The sequence below is a fragment of the Dromaius novaehollandiae genome, chromosome 3, assembly GCF_036370855.1.
Source record: "Dromaius novaehollandiae isolate bDroNov1 chromosome 3, bDroNov1.hap1, whole genome shotgun sequence".
NCBI classification, from domain to species: domain Eukaryota; kingdom Metazoa; phylum Chordata; class Aves; order Casuariiformes; family Dromaiidae; genus Dromaius; species Dromaius novaehollandiae.
Window position 1 is genome coordinate 111,136,835 of NC_088100.1, and position 21,316 is coordinate 111,158,150.

Here is a 21,316-nt window from a genome sequence, read left to right on the forward strand (position 1 = left end):
TGTGGGAACTAAAGTCAGGGCGAGCAAAGCAACCTAAGCCACTGAGGTAGCCCACGAGGACCCAGGGGTTAAAGCACCCCAGAAACGCGGCATCCGCAAAGACTACGGACCCCACAGACTACTACGCATCAGCACGTGGTACTGTTGAGGTCCCCGATGGACAACGCTGTCCTCTGTGCATACGCCACGCAGAAATTCAGGCGCAAAACTCTGCATGCTGCGCGCGATGGGGTGAAGCTGTCCCATAATGATACCACATGAGCTGTTATGGTTTATTGTACAAACATGAAGACAACTCTTAAAGTGTTTTGCCATAAAGCGTAACGATTTTACAGGAAATTACAGATTTTCTGCAGTTTTAGTAATGAAGGACATATGGTATGTAAAATACCCTAATGTTTGTAAATGCTTGTAATATCTAGGTAAAATATGGCAGATTTATCTCCGCATTTTACAGCCATATTCTTTGTACCGCTGTTTTGTTTATCAGTTAACTATGCGAAGAACGTAAAACATACCTTCCATGTAAAATACTGCTTGATTTATGCTGATTTCCCTCAAACTTTATTTTGAGACTACATATGGCTGCATTTTTACTTAACTTCTCTACTTCTGTTAGACAAAGAAAAAAAAAGTTCGCCAATCTATACTTCTGAAATAAATATAACCAAGAGGCATAACTGACTGCAAAGACATATACATAGATTAAGTCTCCCACTGCATTATTCATTTCATTGCTTTTAGAAAATAAGTCACTGGTGTAACATTCAAAAATGTACACAGACTTCAAAGCATAATGTGAACTTATATTTACATTGCTCGTTCTCTGGGGTATAAGCACATCTGGGAAAAGCTCTGAACTTGTAGCTAATCTGTTTAATTTGGAATTCCATACTCCTGGCCCCAAAAGCTATAGGAATTAAAAGCTTTCAGCTGTTGACAGTGCTCATGTCACCGGAGTGGAGGCGAGGGTAACTCACACAAACACCTCTCACTGTAACTCTTTCTCATCTCAAGTCAAAGGGGAGTTTGCGAACAAGGCGACTGGTATTTGCACACCTAAGTCTGAAAAAATCACTGACATTTTCAAGGGTACCAACATAACACTGCTTCCTTGTGCCCTGCACAGCTTAAAGTTGGAATGGGAATAAAGCAAATCTCCCTGCCAGACCTTGCCTATGCCAGGGGAAAAAAAAAATCAGTACCTATGATGCAAATACTACAGCAAACATAAAAGCATGACAGATTATTATGTTATTAAAATCTGTCAAGTCCATTAATTGGCCCAAATGCTTTATCATTGGCACTCCCACACTTTGTTGGTCAATGGAGCGCTCCCCACCCTCTCTAAATTTTTAAAGCTCACCATATGCCCTTTGCATCACCCTTGTAGGTGAGAACATTTAGCAGCAGTGTGCTATCAGCAGACATCTACCAAAATCAATATGAGAATCTCCAATTTCTGATTGCTGGCAAGGCACAGAGAAAAGGAAATACTGGCCAGCACCATTCAGCACCAACATTTTTATGTTAATAAGAGAGTTTCTCTGATGAATTCCTATACCAAAAACCTAGCTGGGGAAGGGTAATCTTTGTGATGATGTATGTTGTTCCTTCACAGTCCACCCACAGCAGGATTTTCAGGTTTTGGAAAGTCAACTGGCACCGCAGTATGTGAATGCAGTCCAAGTAGACACAAAATTTACTTTTCTTGCTGGGCAAAAGGACAACGCAGAGGCTAAAAAAAGCTTCTAGTGAGCATGGTTTAACACGGTCTGTGGCATGGGGGACTTACTACCATAAGGGCAAATAACAACAGCTACAGCAGCAGCACTTTGTGCACACCAGGCAGAGCACCCAGGGCTCGGGATGGCGGCTGCAGTGACATCCGACGAGCAAGGCCTGGAGAAATGTCTGCTTGTCAACTTCTCAGAACCACATCTGATGCCTTCAAGGATGCAAACAGACAGGAAATTCACATAAGAAGGAAAACCTACAGGAAGCTCTCAAAAGAAAATGAAAGAAAAGCAGCAGTGTTGCCAGATTCACGTCTCTAATAACTATCCTAGTTTGTTCGACTGTTGCTGAAGTGGGTCTTTCTCAAAGAAATAGCTCTTCTAGCTCACGGCAACATAAGACAGGATGACCCTCCAGTTTATATATTAAACTTAGCATTTGTATTAGAAACAACTTCCATCTTTGCCATGGAATAACCACCCCAAACCTCAACTGGTACACACTGCAAACAAACTCCTTTTTATTTCCCGATCCATTCTATTAGACCCTCCCTAATACTTAAATGTGAAGTAATTTCCAAAGCTGCCGCAGAAAGACAATAAAACAGCATGCATGACTGGCCCTGAGTGAGGCATGATCAGCTTGAACGGATCTCCCCATCTATCACAAATCACAATTCCCACACTCTGCCTTGCACTGCTCCCGCAGTCACATAGTCATGGGATGAGTCACACCAGCTTACTTGTTGACTGGAAGTGTGGGTGTAGGGTATGTTAGTTTTAATTTTAAGCTGGCACTATAGAAAAACAAGAATATTCCTTTAGTGTTTTATAGTTGTGAATAAAAATTAGAGCAGGAGAGTCTACAGACAAAATTCAACCAGAAATCTGTGGGCAGGACTCTAGGGGACGTGCCAAGGGCACGCTCTGCAGAAAGGGACAGACCTGCATGAACTGCTGCAATGCCATCACCTAGGGGCTGAACTACCACACCTCTCAAGGCTTTTTTGCAGAGTTTATTATCAGGAACACAACTTGCGAGAAGAGATAAAATAAACTTATAGAAAGCTAATTTAAGTATCACTGGTGAAGATACCAGCACAGTGATTTGATGCAGCTTCTGGAAGTTACTCAGAAGTCTCTCTTCATCAGCGTACATACCAAGCGCAAGCTGCAAAAAGCAATAGTAGGCCTCTTATCCTAAGGCCAGCTTGTTCACCTGACAGGAACTACAAAGCTACTTGCACCAATTCCTGTACTACTTGGTGTGACTTATCCAGTATGCATGCTCATGACAAAACACGTATAAATCAATAAATGCAACAGTTAGCACAGAGAAGTCAATCAGAAGTCAACCTCCAGCTATAAAGCATTCAAGAATAACAGACTTTGAATGAGCACTTCCTAACATCGAAAAAGAATCTTCTCTCAATTCACTGCTACAGTTAACTTTTGTTTGGAGAGGATGCAATCATGTCTTGCATCATACCACCAAATCTGGATAATGCTGGTAAATAAGAAAAGATCCAGAAAGAAGTTTACACTTATGACTGCCCCTGTTGAAAGGAAGGGGAAAGGAAGGGGAAAGGAAGGGGAAAGGAAGGGGAAAGGAAGGGGAAAGGAAGGGGAAAGGAAGGGGAAAGGAAGGGGAAAGGAAGGGGAAAGGAAGGGGAAAGGAAGGGGAAAGGAAGGGGAAAGGAAGGGGAAAGGAAGGGGAAAGGAAGGGGAAAGGAAGGGGAAAGGAAGGGGAAAGGAAGGGGAAAGGAAGGGGAAAGGAAGGGGAAAGGAAGGGGAAAGGAAGGGGAAAGGAAGGGGAAAGGAAGGGGAAAGGAAGGGGAAAGGAAGGGGAAAGGAAGGGGAAAGGAAGGGGAAAGGAAGGGGAAAGGAAGGGGAAAGGAAGGGGAAAGGAAGGGGAAAGGAAGGGGAAAGGAAGGGGAAAGGAAGGGGAAAGGAAGGGGAAAGGAAGGGGAAAGGAAGGGGAAAGGAAGGGGAAAGGAAGGGGAAAGGAAGGGGAAAGGAAGGGGAAAGGAAGGGGAAAGGAAGGGGAAAGGAAGGGGAAAGGAAGGGGAAAGGAAGGGGAAAGGAAGGGGAAAGGAAGGGGAAAGGAAGGGGAAAGGAAGGGGAAAGGAAGGGGAAAGGAAGGGGAAAGGAAGGGGAAAGGAAGGGGAAAGGAAGGGGAAAGGAAGGGGAAAGGAAGGGGAAAGGAAGGGGAAAGGAAGGGGAAAGGAAGGGGAAAGGAAGGGGAAAGGAAGGGGAAAGGAAGGGGAAAGGAAGGGGAAAGGAAGGGGAAAGGAAGGGGAAAGGAAGGGGAAAGGAAGGGGAAAGGAAGGGGAAAGGAAGGGGAAAGGAAGGGGAAAGGAAGGGGAAAGGAAGGGGAAAGGAAGGGGAAAGGAAGGGGAAAGGAAGGGGAAAGGAAGGGGAAAGGAAGGGGAAAGGAAGGGGAAAGGAAGGGGAAAGGAAGGGGAAAGGAAGGGGAAAGGAAGGGGAAAGGAAGGGGAAAGGAAGGGGAAAGGAAGGGGAAAGGAAGGGGAAAGGAAGGGGAAAGGAAGGGGAAAGGAAGGGGAAAGGAAGGGGAAAGGAAGGGGAAAGGAAGGGGAAAGGAAGGGGAAAGGAAGGGGAAAGGAAGGGGAAAGGAAGGGGAAAGGAAGGGGAAAGGAAGGGGAAAGGAAGGGGAAAGGAAGGGGAAAGGAAGGGGAAAGGAGAGCAGGAAAAAACAGAAAAAAGAAAAAAAGAAAAAAAAAAAAGAAAGAAACAAAGATTACCAAAAGACTCTACCTGTGATATGTCATCAGGTCTAACTACAAGAATGGTAAGTACTAGTACAGTGCTCAACACTAGTCTCAGCATCTTTCTCAGGCCCCTCAGTTGTAAGCTCTCCATCAGTTCCTTCAGAACTGACCGAGGAAACCCATCCTACAAGCAGGAAAATGCTGAATATCTGAGATGTTATCCTTTGCATATCCCAGAAAGTAACTGACTGTAGCAGGCCTAAGTAATACGTTTTGCAGCACATGCTCCCTTGCATCTTTGGAGTTCACATTCATAATCGAGAAGACGGGATGGGGTGTACCTATACTCATGGCCTGTGTGCTGGCAAAGAGGTGACCATCAGGAAAGATCTCTCAGGGACTGAGTCTCCTACCCAACGTAGCAGGAGTATTTCTACTAACTCAAATGGGAACACGGTTAAACCATAAGAACCACAAAATGATTCTCTGTGTTATACTGAACATCTTTAAAAGAAAAACTCTCTTTTCTAGAAGAAAAAAAACCAAGTATGATCAAATCAATACGTTAACTGGAAACATTTTAAAAGTTTCTATTCTTTTCCCTCCTGTTTATCACAGTGCCTTCTAAGACAGGGTTTTCTTTCTTCCCAGTATCTGGTTAGAGAAGATATGTAAATCATTTTTAATTCACCTCATCATACATATGCATGGTTCTCTCATTTATACAACACACCTATCTACTGGGCCCTTCTTAATACAAATGAAAACCTCCAATTAAAAGATAATTGGGGGAGAGGAGCACACACAATGAGGCTAAAGTTACTGGGCTGTTTTGCTGTTGAAAAGACTGCCGGTGTATTCGATAAAGGTGCTTGTGTTCCAGTTTTCATTCAGTTTACTTAATCGGTCCTACTTAATGCTTTCTGAATCACACTACTCTTCAGCATTACCATAGTTACTGCATAACTTATGCTCTGTAGGCAGATTTCAGAGAGCCAATGGACAGCTGCAGAAGGGTTTCACGTATACTGTCTATTGACACTAGCTGACATTTTGCAGTATAGAAGTTTTTGTTGTTTTTCTTTTTAAACAAAAGAGCCCAACAAACACACCATAGTGCTTTGGCCTGAAAGAGAGAGGAAAATAAATCTATTTTTATTTACACTGCTTACGTAGGTCACTAAACTATTGGAATGTTACTGAATCCACCGAATTAATTTTAAACTTTGTTTAGGAAACATGTTACTATCAGGAATGCGCAAACATCCCACAAAAGTCCTCCGGTCATGACAACACTGGAGAGGGCTCTGGCAAGTAGCTCAGCATCCCAAACCACTCCCTCTGCCCTCCCCCTTCGCAGAGGGAGAGACTTAGGTTGCGTTACTGAGTGGCAGAAACGCAGTCATGTACGGCTCTGCCTCTCTAACAGCAACAGACTTCTTTGAGAGTTGAGCTGTCCTCTGGATGAAAAAAAGTCCTGAACTCTTTGGCACACAGATCATGTATCAAAACATTGAACAGACTGTGGTGAGAAACAAATCTAAAACTGATCCTAGGCTAGTGTTTGTACCGCCCAAGCGAAGTGATGGATGAAATGGTAAAAACAGAATACATGACAAAAAGGACACTTCAAAAGCTCCTTCCACAAATCTCAGCAGTGAATAAGAAGAAACTAGGAGGCTATTTGAAATACTATCCTTGGAGTTAGCATATTCACTGAACAACATAATAAAGTCTCTTTTTTGGGGTTAGAGTCAGTTTTTAAAATCGGCATTTAAAATTACCTCAGTGCTTTAGTGGCCAATAAACAAGAGCGAGTACCTTCCGACAGACTGACATACTGCACAAGACTTGCAGAGCTCTTTTAAGATGAAAAGTACTATATAATAGCTACTACTAACATTTTTGAACAGAACAACCCTCTTTTAAACTGCAGGAAACTCTGCACTTTCTTACAGCCTGATAAGACTACTAGTATTAATGAGAAGGAATGTCATAATTAAATCCTTATGTATTTAGTTGGATAGAGGTATTTTTAATAGATACTGATGACAGTCATTTCAGAAAGTATAATTCATAAGTCTTTCCTCCAAAACGCTTAAATTGGACTCCTCTCCAAATTATTATTCTTTTTAATATGCGTGTACATTCTGTTTTCCCAAAGTTAAAGACTTAAAGAAATGCATACTAATAAAACCTGTAAGAAAAAAAGTGGTGGAACAGAGGAATCTTGCTACACCAATGCATGAAGTAAAACAAAGTCCATGATAGTGGATCTCTACTTGTTTAATTAAGCGCATTTAAGTGCATTCATACACAGATGCCTCAACTTTACCTGAATTTGGGATTTAGAGACCTACATTTGGGTACCCATACCAAAAAAAAAAAAAAAAAAAAAAAAAAAAGACCATTAAGCCTACAAATCTCAACAGTTACAGAAAATAACATTAATTCGTGTAGAATGAGACAGCAAGAAAGGGAATAATCAGATCTGAAGAGCAGCAAGGAAAGAATACCTGCCTTAACTCAGAATTTCCCAGTGGTTTGATTTACAATGCTAGTACCAGCTAAGTGTAACCTCTGGCCACATTTTCTGCTGGGCAAACTACTTCTGTGCTCAACTACAACTATTTATATATAGCGTAGTACTAAGCATTCATCTCCATAGGGCTATTCATAGCTATTTTCAAGGAAGCAGCTAATCTAACTTTTTTTTCTCGTAACACTTGCTTGCCGTAAGTTCGCTTTCAGAGCAATAAATAGGTAAATCCACGTTTTCTCTTCAAACCACTTAAAACACGGGGGAACGCGTGCGCGGAGCTCACTATCACCAGCCGAGTTACTAGAAAATGAGAAGGACTCCGGGAATTAATTTCGGTTCAGTTATTAAATAAATAAATAAATAAATAAATAACGATTAAAAACCGTCCTGACTGTCCCCCCGCCCCCCCCGCGCGGCAAAGGCCGTGGGAACGGGAGCTCGCAGGACGCCTGGCGCTAACCGCCGAGCCTCACCACCGTTACCGACAAAAACAACAAAAAAAACAAACAAAAGTGGAGCCAAATATTTTTTAAATTAGGTCCTTCACTCGGAACAAAGTCGCGCACCCGCTGGCCCAGCCGCAGCCGGGCAGCTCCCGCCGCCGAGGCCGCCGCTTCCCCGCTCGGAGCCCCAAGAGGGCGGCGGGGTCGACGCCCGCGCACCCGGCAGGGAGGGGAGGGCACAGCCGCCCTCCCGGCCGCCCTCTCTCCGTCCGCGCCCCCGGCCCGGCCCGGCGCCCCCGGCCCGCGCTTACCCGGCCGGCGCGGGGAGTCACCGCCTCGGCGCCGCCATTGGCGACTGGCCGCCGCCGGCGGAGGCAGCAGCCACCGGGTGGCAGGAGAAGGCGGTGGCGGCGCCCCCAGGCCGGCTGCCAGGCCCCGCCTCGGCCTCCCGCTCCCCTACCCGCCTCCCGCCCGGCCGGACCCGCCGCTTCCCGGGGCAGCGGCTTGAGGTCCCCTCGTCCGCGGCGGCTGGGCCAGACCAGGGCAGGCCGAGGCCTCCCCTCAGGGCCGGGCCGGGCTCCCCTCGGGGCTGGGCGGCCTCTCGGGCACCTCCGCACCACCTGGCTGGCGCTCCTTCGAGGAGTTTAAAACCAGAAAAAGGCCAAAACACGAGGGGAACCACCCCAAAATGAGCTAGGAGCAACTGAAAGCCCCAGTCCGGGCTAGTCGCCTGCATCTCATGCCAAGGCCAAGGAGGGCCAGTGGCAGGCAGCCCCCCGGCCCGGCTGCAGGGACCCTGGCGGATGGCCACGCGCACGGGGCAGGGGGGCGCGCTGTGACAGCCAGGCCCCCAAAACAGCCGCGGCAACAACGTGGGACAGAGGAGGCATACGCCAGCGCTGTTACCGCTGCAATGAGTTTGCACTGCGGCTTCCAGGAGCCTTGGTCAGGGACTGAGAGCCCTTTGTGCTAACCCTTGTTCAAAGAGCTCATCCAGCACAAGTCAGTTAAAAAAAGAAAAAACTGGATAACATCCCCTTAGTAAGGCTATTATTTTAATCCTTGAATGAGCAATCAAAGTGATTTCACCCACATTTACATTGGAGTACATCTTCTGCAGGTCTTGGCAAAATTTGAGAAAGGATAGCGAATGCACTGCACAGGAGATACAGGCCAGACGCCATGTACAAAGAGAAAGCAGTCTCTGGAAACAAACACACTTTCTCTTGCAGCGCTACCAAGCACTACCCTGAAGGTCAAGTCTTTAATAGGTGCAAGATAATTTCCCTCTTGTACTGCACACATCCCACAAATTCCTTTAAACAATTTCCTCTTGTCTTGAAATTCAAGCAACAGAACGGGATCTGCTGAATAGCAAGACCATCAGAGCCATTAATCTGCAGTTACAGCCTAATCTTGTTTCATTTCCTGCCCTTTCCCCAGTTTACAGTAAGTGTGCAAACCACTGAACCAGCAAGTCGGTAAGGTTTTATGGGTTTGAACGAGTCTTTTGGTGAAGCTACAATTCTGCTCTATTTAACTCCTCGGCACAGAACTAATTTCTTCAAAGGATAAGTGCCTCCTTTTCAGTGGAGGAAAAGTAAGTATTTATTCTCACATACCTCATTTGTTTTAATTTAAAACAGAAAGTTACTTTCTAGTCTTGTTTGCTAGAATACTGAGATATCCATGCCTCTCTGTACCAACTTTTCTTAGATGTTATAATTTATATAATGCGATATAGCATCTCCAGGTTTGATTTTTCACCACCTCTTGATAACAAGTGACATGCATGCAAATCTTGATCCATGCAGTAAATAATACAGAGCTCTTTTGAAATGCTTCACAATCTTCTTTCAAAACAGTACTGAGGGGTACTCTAAGTGTACCAATTTAATTTAATTTCTGTGTAAGTGAAAAGTAAGGTAGTTATCCAAGCAGCTGTGGAGTCTGTAAAATGTAGAAACCAGGAAAGAAAATGACTGATGAAAGCAAGGTTTTGTTTCAATGGTAATGCGTGCTGCAGCAGCATAGAAAAGTTACTTACCAGTAAGCACAGTTAAAGGATCTTTGTGGGTGTGTTCACACTGCAAATTTTTCAGCCAAAGATAATTTTTTGGTCATAACTATATCCGCAGGGTACCTTCTGGCATGTCCCATCCAGAAGAGTTTCGTGTAAAAGAGCCTCACGCCTCTGAAGAGGACGAGGACTCCAGGATCACTCTCCAGTTGTGCACCCTTCCTGCAGGTCTCCCTGATAGCCCTGTGCTGTCTTGAACACCCAAATACAGCTCCACAGCTTTTTAGCATGTGTCTGAAATAAAAAAATAACTTGCTGGTTTCTTAGCAAGATGTTAAGCTATGGTCATTTTCCAATTTGTGTAGAAATAGCCATTTTCTTCTCCGCATTGTCAATCTTCCTATTCCCAGAAGAGGGAGGTCACCGTCAAAGAAAGGTGAAGGCTCTCCCTGTGCCCAACGGATTCATGCCCCAGGAAAGGGATATCTAAAAGAAAAAAATTACTTGTGTTTTAATGAAGATGAGACTCAAAGCTTGGGATAGAACTTCATGTGTGGTGGACCAGCCACAGGGACATGGGCAGTGAGAAAAGACTGCAGGCTATTAGGTGACTGAAATGATCCCCCCCATCCAGCTAGAGAAAAATCTGTTCCTGTTGTCCCAGACAGTAACAGAAGATAAATTGCAACCAAAGAGCAACGCAGAAGGGTAGACTACTGAAAAGACTGAGAAATTCAGAGGTTAACTATCACTGTTTTACTGAGATGGGGACCTCTTAGGGAACAGGCTTGGAGTAAGCATGCGAGCAGCCTGAGATGAGGACATGAGACACTGCTGTGTAATCTGGGTGAGCCAAGACTGATTTTCCTTGGAGCAGAAAGCTGGTGAGATTTTTTTTTTTTTGCAAGTTCTTACACAGTCAGAAAGTCATCCCAAAGCAAACAGGCCTTTACAGAAATTGAGTTCAGGCAGGCTCCAGTAAACTCAATGCCTTGAGGCAGGATGAGCACTGATTATGAAAAACACAAGGCAGCAAAGATTTCTATCGTTGTTTAAAGAGGGAGAAGGGCAGCGTTCCAGCAACACTCAGCAGATCTCTGTAAAAGACAACCCTTTTTCTTCAGGATAAACCACCAAAATTGCTCAGCCTTCATAAAAACCTGCAGAGAGAGAACAAGGAGGGAGGGATGCCCCTTTGTAACTTGCTTTCATTTATGCTACTTACCTTCTCTGAAAACCAAGCAATCTTACTCTTCTACCGTATTCATGGGAAATAATATTCAGGCTCTGGCTGTTTGCATTTGCAACGCAACAGTGTTCAGTACAGATTTTCCTACAAGTAAATTACTCTGCTAGCTTAATACTATTACAATTATAAGAATTGCACTAGGAAAAAAATTCTTGGTTTAAAAGGTTCCATTTTTCATTAGAGTCTTAATTTAAAAAAAAAATCCAGCCAGCTCCCCATACAGTTAGCCAGGTCTTCATTCATGGTTTCTTACTGTTTATTTTGAGTCCGGTAAGGTACTAGTTGTTAAAATTATATTCCCAATGAATTCTGTATTTATCACACACAATTTCACTTGATGGCCTGTTACCTACTGACTTCTGACAGAATCTTTTTCAATCTCAATAACGCATAAGGGACAGCAATGTTTCATGGAAGTAAGATTTGAGGATCAGCCTTAAGTGATGGTGTAAGTCTTCTCTAAGGAGCAGCACAGCTACTCACGTCTTCCCTATTAAGTCTTACTTTGAACAATGGACTTGCTTTCTGTTCAAGTCACAGACTTACTAAATAATATGATAAACATAGATAATATCTTAAAGTGATAGTATCAAAGACCTATTCTGGTAAATGTAAATTAAAATCACTACAGTTCAGACTGAGGGAACAGGGCAACAGCATTTCAGGAACTATGTGCAGGAGAAGATATCAGTGTAAGATTTGCACTGAAAGTCTCTCCTTAGAAGGAGATCAGTAGTAAATACATAGAATAGGGGAAAGAAAAACAGATGCTTCAACTTTAGTTTTCCTAAGTTAGTGGTCTTTTCTTCTGATACATCAAATTTTTTTCCCCATAATTTAATACATAACTTACAAGCCAGTGAATAGTAACATTCATATTTTTTTCTCTTTAAATACATTTCTTCGTTACTGCCAATCTGAGGCCTCCAGACTCAGATCACGAAACAGCAACCCTGGCAAGCACTGGGTTTACATAGCTTGTTATACCATCCACCACGCCAGCACGAAGCAGCGAAGGTGCCAGAACCTGATTCCAGCCTCTTCCCTTCTGGAATTCCAGCACAAGGAGCCTCCTGTCTCCACATTTCACTTTCTCACAAGATGCACCGAACCTCTTGGCAACGAGATCGCTACCTCCTACTTCATCAGGAGGAGCCAGGAAACTAGAAATACTTCACAAAAATGAGACCTTCAGAATCTCCTGTACTTCTTCCACAGCATTTAATAAATCCTTTTACTCGTTAGCTTCCACGTTAGCCTTTCTAATGGCTTTCAGCTTAAGTGGAGAGGGTATTATTTTGCATCTCTCTTTATCAAGGTCAGCATTTGTCTAACAATAGATGAGATTTTTCCTTTACTGAGGCAAGTATAAGCCCGCTGTTTTCTGTAAGAGCGCTCAGTTTTGCTTCATGCTGATGAACCACAGAGGGACTGGATATGAGAACAGGATGAGACTAATGGCACTCCAGACCACACTCTGCAGCAAAACTGTTTCTTGCCATCAAGGTCATTGTTAAGCTTCAATATCAAATAAGACTGTGTGTGCACATGAACATTGAGGGCAGGGGCATGAACAGAGTTCTGCAAAATTGTAAGAGAGATCAGTATTCTAATATTTAGGATTCATCTTCAAAACAGGACTTTTCTCTAATAAAATTCTGCTATTCTCATCTTCCCCCAGCATCATTTGGAACACTATAAGCTCAAGCAGGAAAAAAAAATTCTGATACTGAGATTTAAAAAACCCTATTATAATTGGGCTTTAATGAATAGCATGTGCAGAACAACTTAGAGCAATTAAAATTATTTCTACAGTAAATAGATTTTGAAGTGTTTTACATAAAGATACAATATATTGCTGCAGGCAGTTATTAAACTCATTCAACATTTTACAATGCTAGCACTAAAGTCAGTTCATATTGCTACTTATACTTATGTTGATCTTAACATGATTTGCAGTATATTAACCTCTTCCACAAACTGTTTACTGTTTATGACTAGTTTGACAAGCGAAACCTGTCAGTTCATATACTGCCAGAACCAAATATTAATTGAAGACAGAAAAGCACTCATTTCTAGACTTATAACTCTTTGCTCTACTTCCTTGCCTTTTATTTTAGCAACAAATTTAATTCTCAAGAAGGATGTTATCTTGTTCATGGAAATATCAGAAACAAATTCTCTCCTTATTAAATTAATTTTTCACTTAAAACTATTGCTACTAAAAATCCCACAAGTTTAGCATATTCACTATTTAAGTTCTGTATATTCACTGTATATAAATTGATTGCAAAAGTATTGCATGGCAGGAATCAAACACATTTATTGCATTCCTTTGTTTAGAGATTCAGTGCCTGTTGCTGCAGCTGGCTTCACATGCTTTTGACCTCCTGGGCTAGGCTTATAACCTAAGAAAACTTGTTTTGTACACTTGCTTGGACTGAAAATAAATCAGACTTTCCAGATCTCAAAACAAATTTTTGGTGAAATTCATTTCCCCTGCCCCAAGGTAAATATTTGCTGTGGCTGACACTGCATAAACTGTACACAGTTTGAAAGTTTCTAGGTAGACAGCTGTGTAAGGGTTGCAGCAACGATGCCAGTATTGTAGCTATGCCTCATAGCAAAGGTTACCGCTAGTGAAACTGCACTGAAGGTCCCAGCTCAGACTTTTTCAAGCTTATAACTTATTTTAAACATCTTTCCTGAGAAGCGCTCTGCGTTTACTCTTCAAGCACAGGCTGAAGTCTTCTAGGTCAGAAAAGAAGAAAGCTTGAATCTCTAGAAGGGGTGGGGAACAGACATTAGAGGGTTTTTTTTCCCTCTCCACATACTTATTTCAGAAGCAATAAACTTTATATGGTAAAAAAAATTGCAAAAAGCTAAATGCTACCACAGACTAGTTTCCAAGTTGGCTAATAAAAGAAAATTTGTAGTGCTTGAAAACACTGGAAATTCTACTCTGGATTTCTAATTCTATGGCCTACATGCTTCTCAAGACCAAGCTCTGTTGTTTACAGAAGAATGTAAATAGGTAGCTTTGATATCAGGTCTGGATTTCAAAGGTTACTTCATTGGGTAAGACTTCATCAATTCATAAGGTCTGGGACTTACAATGTGAATTAGAGTTAAAGTAGTACAGATAAATCATTTGATTTCTGAAGTTATGGAAATATTCATTTTTACAATTTCACATATCAAAATTTTAAAACTAAAATTCTTATAGCAGTGGTAACCTAGTAGCTTGATAGGCAAACTAAGCCCAGTGAGAATCACGTGCTTTTTATTTTGCAGCTCAACTATGTAACCTCAGGATTGGAGCAATGAAAGTATTTGTACTTAAAGCTTTTGTAAGAAGCCAAGCGATTCAGAATTAGCACTGACATGGCTAAAGCTGCCTACATGCACAGGAAAAAAAAAAAAAAAAAAAAAAAGGGAGAACTGCCCCCAGGCAAGTTTCTGTGTGGTAGATTTCATAGCTCCCATGAGGCCGTGGTTTATAAAGGCCCCCTGAAGCTGCCCTCTGCAGCCATCGCTCATTGAAAGCTAGCAATCCTGCAGGCACCCTTTCAGTTAGAACAAGTCTCCAGCTTTGTAACTGAAAGAAATGCTCAGGAATTAGGACAAACATGGCCTCTTAAAACAAACATGGTCTTAATTCACTGCTGAGTAATACTGCAAGTAGCAACAGAAGTAGAAAATGTGAAACAAGCATTCTTAATGGAGTGGCATCTAGCCTTTGTAAGAGAGAGTAATCAGACCTCTTGTAGCAACTAAAAAAAAGTAACTGCATTAAGTTTTGTTTTCATTATGACCATGCTGTTGATAGGCTAGTGCTCTCAAGTTACCTTATATACATACGGCATTAAAGAACACTGTTTGCCCAGATTACAGAGACAGATGGTTCTCCGAAGTTTAATATATAGTTGGATTTGTAAGAAAAAAAGTTCACACTCCCAACCAAAACATCAGTAATTTCTCTAGTCTCACCATAGGTGCTACTTGGGTAAAAGGTTGGTTCCCTTTCCTGTTTGCAACTGGTCCACTGAATGCCCAAGCAAATAATTTCTTTGTAGTTATAGTGAGTACTGTTGAACAGGGACTGTCTCCTGCAGCACCCGAAATCGTGGTTATCAGCATCAGGGAACCATGTCGCTTCCGAGACCTTTCCCCACCAGAAATACAATTCATCTATCAGCAATGCTACAGTAGAGGGGGCAACAGGATTACAAGTATAAAGTAGATGTGAAGCTGGCTTAATAAAAAGGGAAAATACCCTCCATGAATGAACCATGTATTTCAGCAAAGCGAAAGACTGCTTCACTCTTAATACCAGTGCTGCTGGACTGTATCTTCTGTGAAGTTGTCAGCATCACTACTGCTGAAACTTTGACCTGTTTAAGGCGGCATCTGAGAGAATTAGCAAAAACATTATGAATGCTACTGTTCTTAAATGAACAGATTATCACTATTTGTTAAGTCACAGGTATGTATCCATATGTAATTTATATACATAAATTGTGGTGAGAATACCTTGAGGAGCTTCTGATGACCTTGGCCTAAGAATACAGCTTCAGAAGTTAGTCTTCCAGGCAGGTAAGTCTTCTTTGACCTTTGCAATCTTAAGGCTTTCTAAAATAGCCAAGACAATTAATTATTTGGTGCTTTCATGACAGATATCTTTCTTGAGTACTTTCAAAACTCATGAAAGTGTAGTTCCTAAGAGAACAATTATCTTGAAGTTATACAAGTTCTTGACTGTAAAAAATATTTATTTTGAAAACACAATAGTTGCTGGGGATATTTTCAGAATACATGTATAGTTAAGCATAGGTATATTACTACAGTGTTTTGTTTTTAAATCCTGGAAGAGTTTGTCTTTGAAGATCCAAGTATCATTAAAGCCATTAATAGGAAATAGTGCTGTTATCTGAACCAATTATTTCACAAGGATGAGAGATTTTTCATGAGATGCCTAACACTGAAGAAATGAACTACATATGCTCTTTAAAGGACTCCTAAAAATGCTTGAAAACTTGCTTTTGTTATATACATGACCTGATACAATGAACTGTCCATTAAAAAAAGAAAAAACCAGGATTTTTCTTTTGAACTCTGGTTTCAAGCTATGTTGTTCAAGATTTTAGTAATTTACAGTAGTTTGTCATTAGCTTCCTGGTTAACCAGCTCCAAAGCGTAAGACTTGGTTAGTTTTTGAATATTAATTCCAATATTAGAGAAATTTCTGTTCCTGAATTTTGGGCATTTCCATTACAATAATCCGCACAGACTGTTCTGTATGGACACAGTAGTTCAAATTCATACTTCTGGAAGACTTTGTCTCAAAGATTATCATTAACATTGCAGTGAGGAGGTAGTCTTCAACTTTTTAATTGCATAGCAACTGCAATTTAGTTATTTCTATGATCTACAGTTAGAAGCTGGTTCAGAATTACCTGGTTAGCAGGTACATGCATGCTAGTCAGGAATTTCCACTTGCTCCAGTTTATAATGCCACTCTCTTCCAAACGGAATTTAACACATTATACCCTCCTCAAAGCATCACTGCAACAGTATCCAAAATACCTGACTTTATCCTTAACTCTCCTTTTAGTTCCTTCTCATACCTCCAGCAGCTTCATCTTCCAATCTGTAGTTTAAACACACTTTTTACCTGCTGCATCAGACAGGCCTGACCCCAGTCCCTGAGGCATCACAGAACAGTTGATGTCAGAAGTGACCTCTGGACATCTAGTCCAATCCCCCTTGCTTGGAGCAGGGTCAGCTAGAGCAGGTTGCTCAGGGTCACATCCAGTTGGGTTTGAAGCATCTCCAAATACAGACTCCATAACCTCTCCGGGCAACTTGTTCCAGTGTTTGATCAAACTTAATTAAACTCAGTTAAAAAGTTTTCTTAAACAGATTTTCTATTTCAATTTGTGCCTATTGTCTCTTGTCATTGGATACCACCAAGAAGAGTATGGCTTTGTCTTCTTTACACCATACCATACCGTATCCCAATGTTTTTCAAAGATTCTATTTTTGTGTATTGATAGTTTATGACTCTCTAGAACTTATTTGAAAAATTTTCCTTAAAAAACTCAAGGGAGGCAACCTGAGTGATCAAAATTGCATACATGTCCCTTCATGTGCATATTTGTAGCTGACTGGTGAGGCAGATGCTCAAATAGGCTTCCAAATAGGTACTGCGAGGAAAAAATGCTGATGAACTAGCACACATTGGAATTGCACCTAATTGCCTACACATTCTATATTAATTCTAGTTTTTGTGTTGTGGTATACTCTGTTGCAAAAATAGTCTGAGATAACACAGATGGTTTTAACTTTGTTTGAAAATTTGAATAAAAATCTTGAAAGCATATCTTTAACTTATGCCTTTCAAAAAAATGGCATATGCAAAATGCTTTTTCTGAATGTAGCCACCTAAGTAGCAGCATCAGTAGGAATTTTAGCAGTTTGATTCAGAGACTCAAAACAATATCTAAACTTGTACCTTCACTGCAGAGTAGAAATCCTCAGAAAAGGCAGCTTCAAGAGACCTGGAAGAAAACAATCAACTTCCCTGGCTACTTAAAACAGTTGAAGCTACACCTGCTTTAATAAAATGGTTAGAGAGAAAGTAAACACTCTTCCCAGCCCTCATGAGCACCACTATGTAGTTTTTACTCTGTGTGATGCTCTTTCCCCTCTTCTCCTGTTTCATGACCATATCCATTCTGTTTTTAAAAGGAAAACAGAAATCAAAACAGCTTTCACAACAGTTGCAATCAGTGTAGGTCACATACTTGTTTTTTGAAGTTGCCTTTGAGTAGATGTGTGAGAAGTGCTAACATGGACTAAGTGTCCTTTGCGTACTGCAACACTGTGTTGAGAAATGCAGCTTCTGGTGTCAGGGGCAGCTTGCACAAATGATGGTATGGTGCCCTGCTCAAACCAACATACCATGAGAAGCACTAGCAAGTGTGACTAGATTGGTCTAGCACCTCAGCTCACCTCATGGAGAGAAACCTTGAACATCTTACCACAATACCACATTGCACAATCCAGACATAACCAGAATAAAGAAGCAAACAAATCAAGCTGCCTCTGTGCAACTGATTTTATTACATACTCATAATACATATTGATATAGCTGATATCAGAGTAAACCCTTATGGGACAAGTGCCATAATGCAAATTATGGAATAGAAACCCAATGTAAAGTGTTGAGCAGCACAGCATCTGATTTTAAAAAAATGCTGTGAAAACTTGTGGTAATAGACTTCACTTAAAATTCCTAAGAGATTTAGGAGGCTGAAAGTTCACAGACTTCCTGAAACACAGAAAAAGCTACATTCTCACCCACATCACTTCATCGGGATAATGTCTTAATTCCACAAAAGACTTTTTGCAAATTCAGTGTTTAAGTCTTCTACATATTTCATATTCTTTACTGTAAGAAAGCACTGTAAGCTGATCTATTCTACAAATGTATATTGCTTCACTCTTTTGGGGCATCTTATGATCACATTTTGCTCTAGCTTTAAACAGCTATTTCAATCAGTAAACAAAATGCCTAAATAAGGGCCTAAAGCAATTTCATAGACATATCCCAATTCAGCTATTTGTGCTCTTTATTTCAAAATCCAAAGTGCCAAATACAAGCAGCAAGTTTTCATTATTATGGTCTAAAATAAGAATGATCCCATTTACTTGTGTGAATTTATAGAAATAATTTTTAAAGCCACAATCCCGATTAATTCAAATGAGCTGAGAACAGGAATAATACATTTACAGTAACTGCACAGCTTGCATGGCCCCAAAAGAGTCTTCAAACTTCATTTTTAAACTATTAACAAGTAACTGAATGTACACATGTTGACAGTTTAACTTAACTCAGAAATAGACAGCTACTGCACTGATACCAAGTTTGTTAATGCATAATCAGCTCTGAAAATATACAAAATCTGAAGTTATAATATGAAATTAAAACCTGGTTTTAAAAAGTGCACAGTAAAAACTGAAGGTAATTTCTATATAAATTATCCACAGAGTGTATATTTTCTGGTTTAGAGCCAACATTAAGTTCTGTTTCATCTGTTACAAGTTCTAAATGTTTGAAAGCCATTTACAGCACCAAATCAGTTTCTACTAGACCCAATACCACCTCTGCTTCCTTTAACAAACAGGAACTGGACACCGAGCTTTCAGTATCTGCATTCTGTACAGCAGCAGCAGCCTCTGAAGACAGTTGATTAGCTGTGAACTATCGACTTTTGTTCTTTTTAGAATTTCCCTGTAGCAACAAGAAACAAGTGAACAGAATATATAATTCAGATAAGAAAGTATAAACTTTCTTTTACAAACTACATACAAAACAACCTGATGCCTGATAATTTATGTCTTCAAACAAACAGTCAAACTGAAAATAAGCAGTCCATAAGCTTTCAATAATGAAAACCTACAGCTGGAGTGCTTGCTCTGTAGATACCTCTATTCTTACAGGCTTTGGACAGGAAAGTACCAGAGCCTTCAAACAGAAGCATCTTACTTTAACTGAAACTGGGGGAAAAAGACATTTAAGTTATGTCCCCAAAAATCAGTTATATTAATACCACAAATATTGTGAGGGCTGTGAAGACAAGTCAAGTCATATTTTGTCCTTAACTGGTATTTCAAACATAAATCTTAAAGGATAATTTCCTTTCAAATTGAGTTGAACCTCCTCAGATCCTCCCCCCCTTTTGCTTAAAAAAATAATAATTTTAGCTTGGTTCTATACATAATATTTCTAGTTTAAAAAAAACAAAACAAAACTTTTTTTCTAACTAACTAATTCACAATTGACTTTCAACAATTCCACAAAGCAAAAAGCTTAAGAAAAACTTGTATAATAATTACTTGCTGGTAATTCAGTGTTTTCCTATTTCCTTAAGATAATATTTGTTTTTAATCAAACAAGCAACTCTCACCATATGATAGTGGCCTTCACTGTATCACTTAAACTTCAGCTGGATCACTTTCTGCATTTTGGTAGCATTTGAAAACCAAAACCACTGTCTACTGCTGTTAGATTTTGAACTACTTGCTTAGAGACAGACCCCTTTGATTCTTAGAAGTACAAGTAGTGGAAAACCTCCAGAAAACACTTTATACAAAACAGAGTGTTACGGTCAGCATACACCAAAAGCTTCCCTCTAAAAAAAACACACAAAAGATTACACACCAAGAAGTAATCCAAAAGAAAATTTGCAATGCCAAATCAAAACACTCAGACATCTGAAGAAAAACAATTCTGTACATGGGGAGAAGAGTCTAAAAATAAAGATGGCTGTCATGTGACCTCTAATCAAAACATGGATTTTTACCCATCAGTAAAACCTCCTTCTGTATATCCCACAATTAAAGAGAATAATGCTAGTTTAATTTCACAGGCAGATCAGTGAAGGACAAATGTCTCCACAACATCAGATTCCTCCTATAATCTTCAGAAAAGAATATACCACAGTCTAAGCAATGACTGCTCCAAATGGCAGACTTCCAGTTATTGCATCACTCACTAACATAAGGAAGACAAGTCAAAAACTATTATTTCTGATGGATACAGTTTTTCCAAGCAAGGAGTCTAAAGTGTGCATTTTGAGAGAATTCACAAGAGAATTTTAGTGGCAATATTTTCATTTCCACAAAGCAGGGGAAAAAAAGAAAAAGATATGCTAGAACCTGAAAATAACAGGGAGAAAAAGAATAACTGCCAAGAACAGAGTATACTGCAATCAAAAGAGGAGTGCGGGGAGGACACTCCCACCAGTAAGTGAAGCATAAATACCCTGTATCACTGAGTGGATTTGCAAATATTTTTATTTTCCCCAGATGAAAAAAGGTGCTGATCTGCCAGAGGGTACATTTTCAGACCCTACTCTGAATTAGCAACACAGTATCTTTCACACACCTACGTTTTCCAAGAGTCTTTGCTTCACTGAAATACACAGGAAAAGGTTTGGACCTTTCTTTCCAATTGGTTGAGAATAACTACAGCTTGTAACTTGATTTGTTAAAGGCCAGTATTGCATGAATGACAAATGCAACCCACAGAGCTCCAAGCTGCAGTCAGTGCCCAGTGTCAATACCTGGCAACTTACCTTACTACTCATCTTTAGTGTATCGATTTCTTCCCTTTGTTTAGTTAAGGTTTCATTCATACTGCAGAGATGGTCACTCATCATACTTAACTGATCTTCATAACTCCTCTTTGTTGTCATCAATTCATCCTAAGGAGAGGGGGAAAACAAAAAAAAGGGATAACCAGAAGCCTTTGCTTATTAGGGACAACCAGCAAAATGACCAACTTGTATTTCCACTTAGTAATCGGAACTTTTGATGCTGGATGTGTGCAATTAAGACAAGCCATTGGAAAAAAAAAATCACTTAATGAAAAAGAGTCAACAGCTATTTTCTTTTACCTAAAGTCTCATGCATAGTCTACCCTCCCTTTTCCTTTCTTTGGGAAATTTTTTTGCAATTCTTCATGGCTTACCTAGGAGATTTGCAGTTAAATCTTGTTTTCAGCCAAGGAACAGCTAAAATTTAGAGACTT

At 40.7% G+C, this 21,316-nt stretch overlaps 2 protein-coding genes and 1 long non-coding RNA gene across 6 annotated transcripts in view; 1 reads left to right on the plus strand and 2 right to left on the minus strand.

Annotated features, from left to right (window-relative positions):
- Positions 1 to 7,926, minus strand: part of LOC112980510 (stonin-1) — a 49,547-nt gene extending 41,621 nt beyond the window's left edge. The window contains exon 1 of the mRNA XM_064509785.1: positions 7,762 to 7,926. The gene's annotated coding sequence lies outside the window, so the exon portion shown is untranslated. The remainder of the gene's footprint in view (positions 1 to 7,761) is intronic.
- A 98-nt stretch (positions 7,927 to 8,024) lies between these two features.
- LOC135327941 (uncharacterized) lies at positions 8,025 to 13,196 on the plus strand. Its single transcript, XR_010388599.1, has 2 exons — positions 8,025 to 9,050; positions 9,589 to 13,196. It is a non-coding gene; the product is annotated as an uncharacterized LOC135327941 (long non-coding RNA).
- A 4,625-nt stretch (positions 13,197 to 17,821) lies between these two features.
- The window catches only part of PPP1R21 (protein phosphatase 1 regulatory subunit 21), a 32,141-nt gene continuing 28,646 nt past the window's right edge, over positions 17,822 to 21,316 (minus strand). For 2 of the 4 annotated variants that reach the window (XM_026095393.2, XM_026095394.2), the window contains exon 21: positions 17,822 to 20,990. In XM_026095393.2, coding sequence (XP_025951178.2) covers positions 20,664 to 20,990 — 327 coding nt within the window. In that variant the 3' untranslated portion in view covers positions 17,822 to 20,663. The remainder of the gene's footprint in view (positions 20,991 to 21,316) is intronic. The other 2 variants (XR_010388597.1, XM_026095398.2) reach the window with 2 other exon arrangements.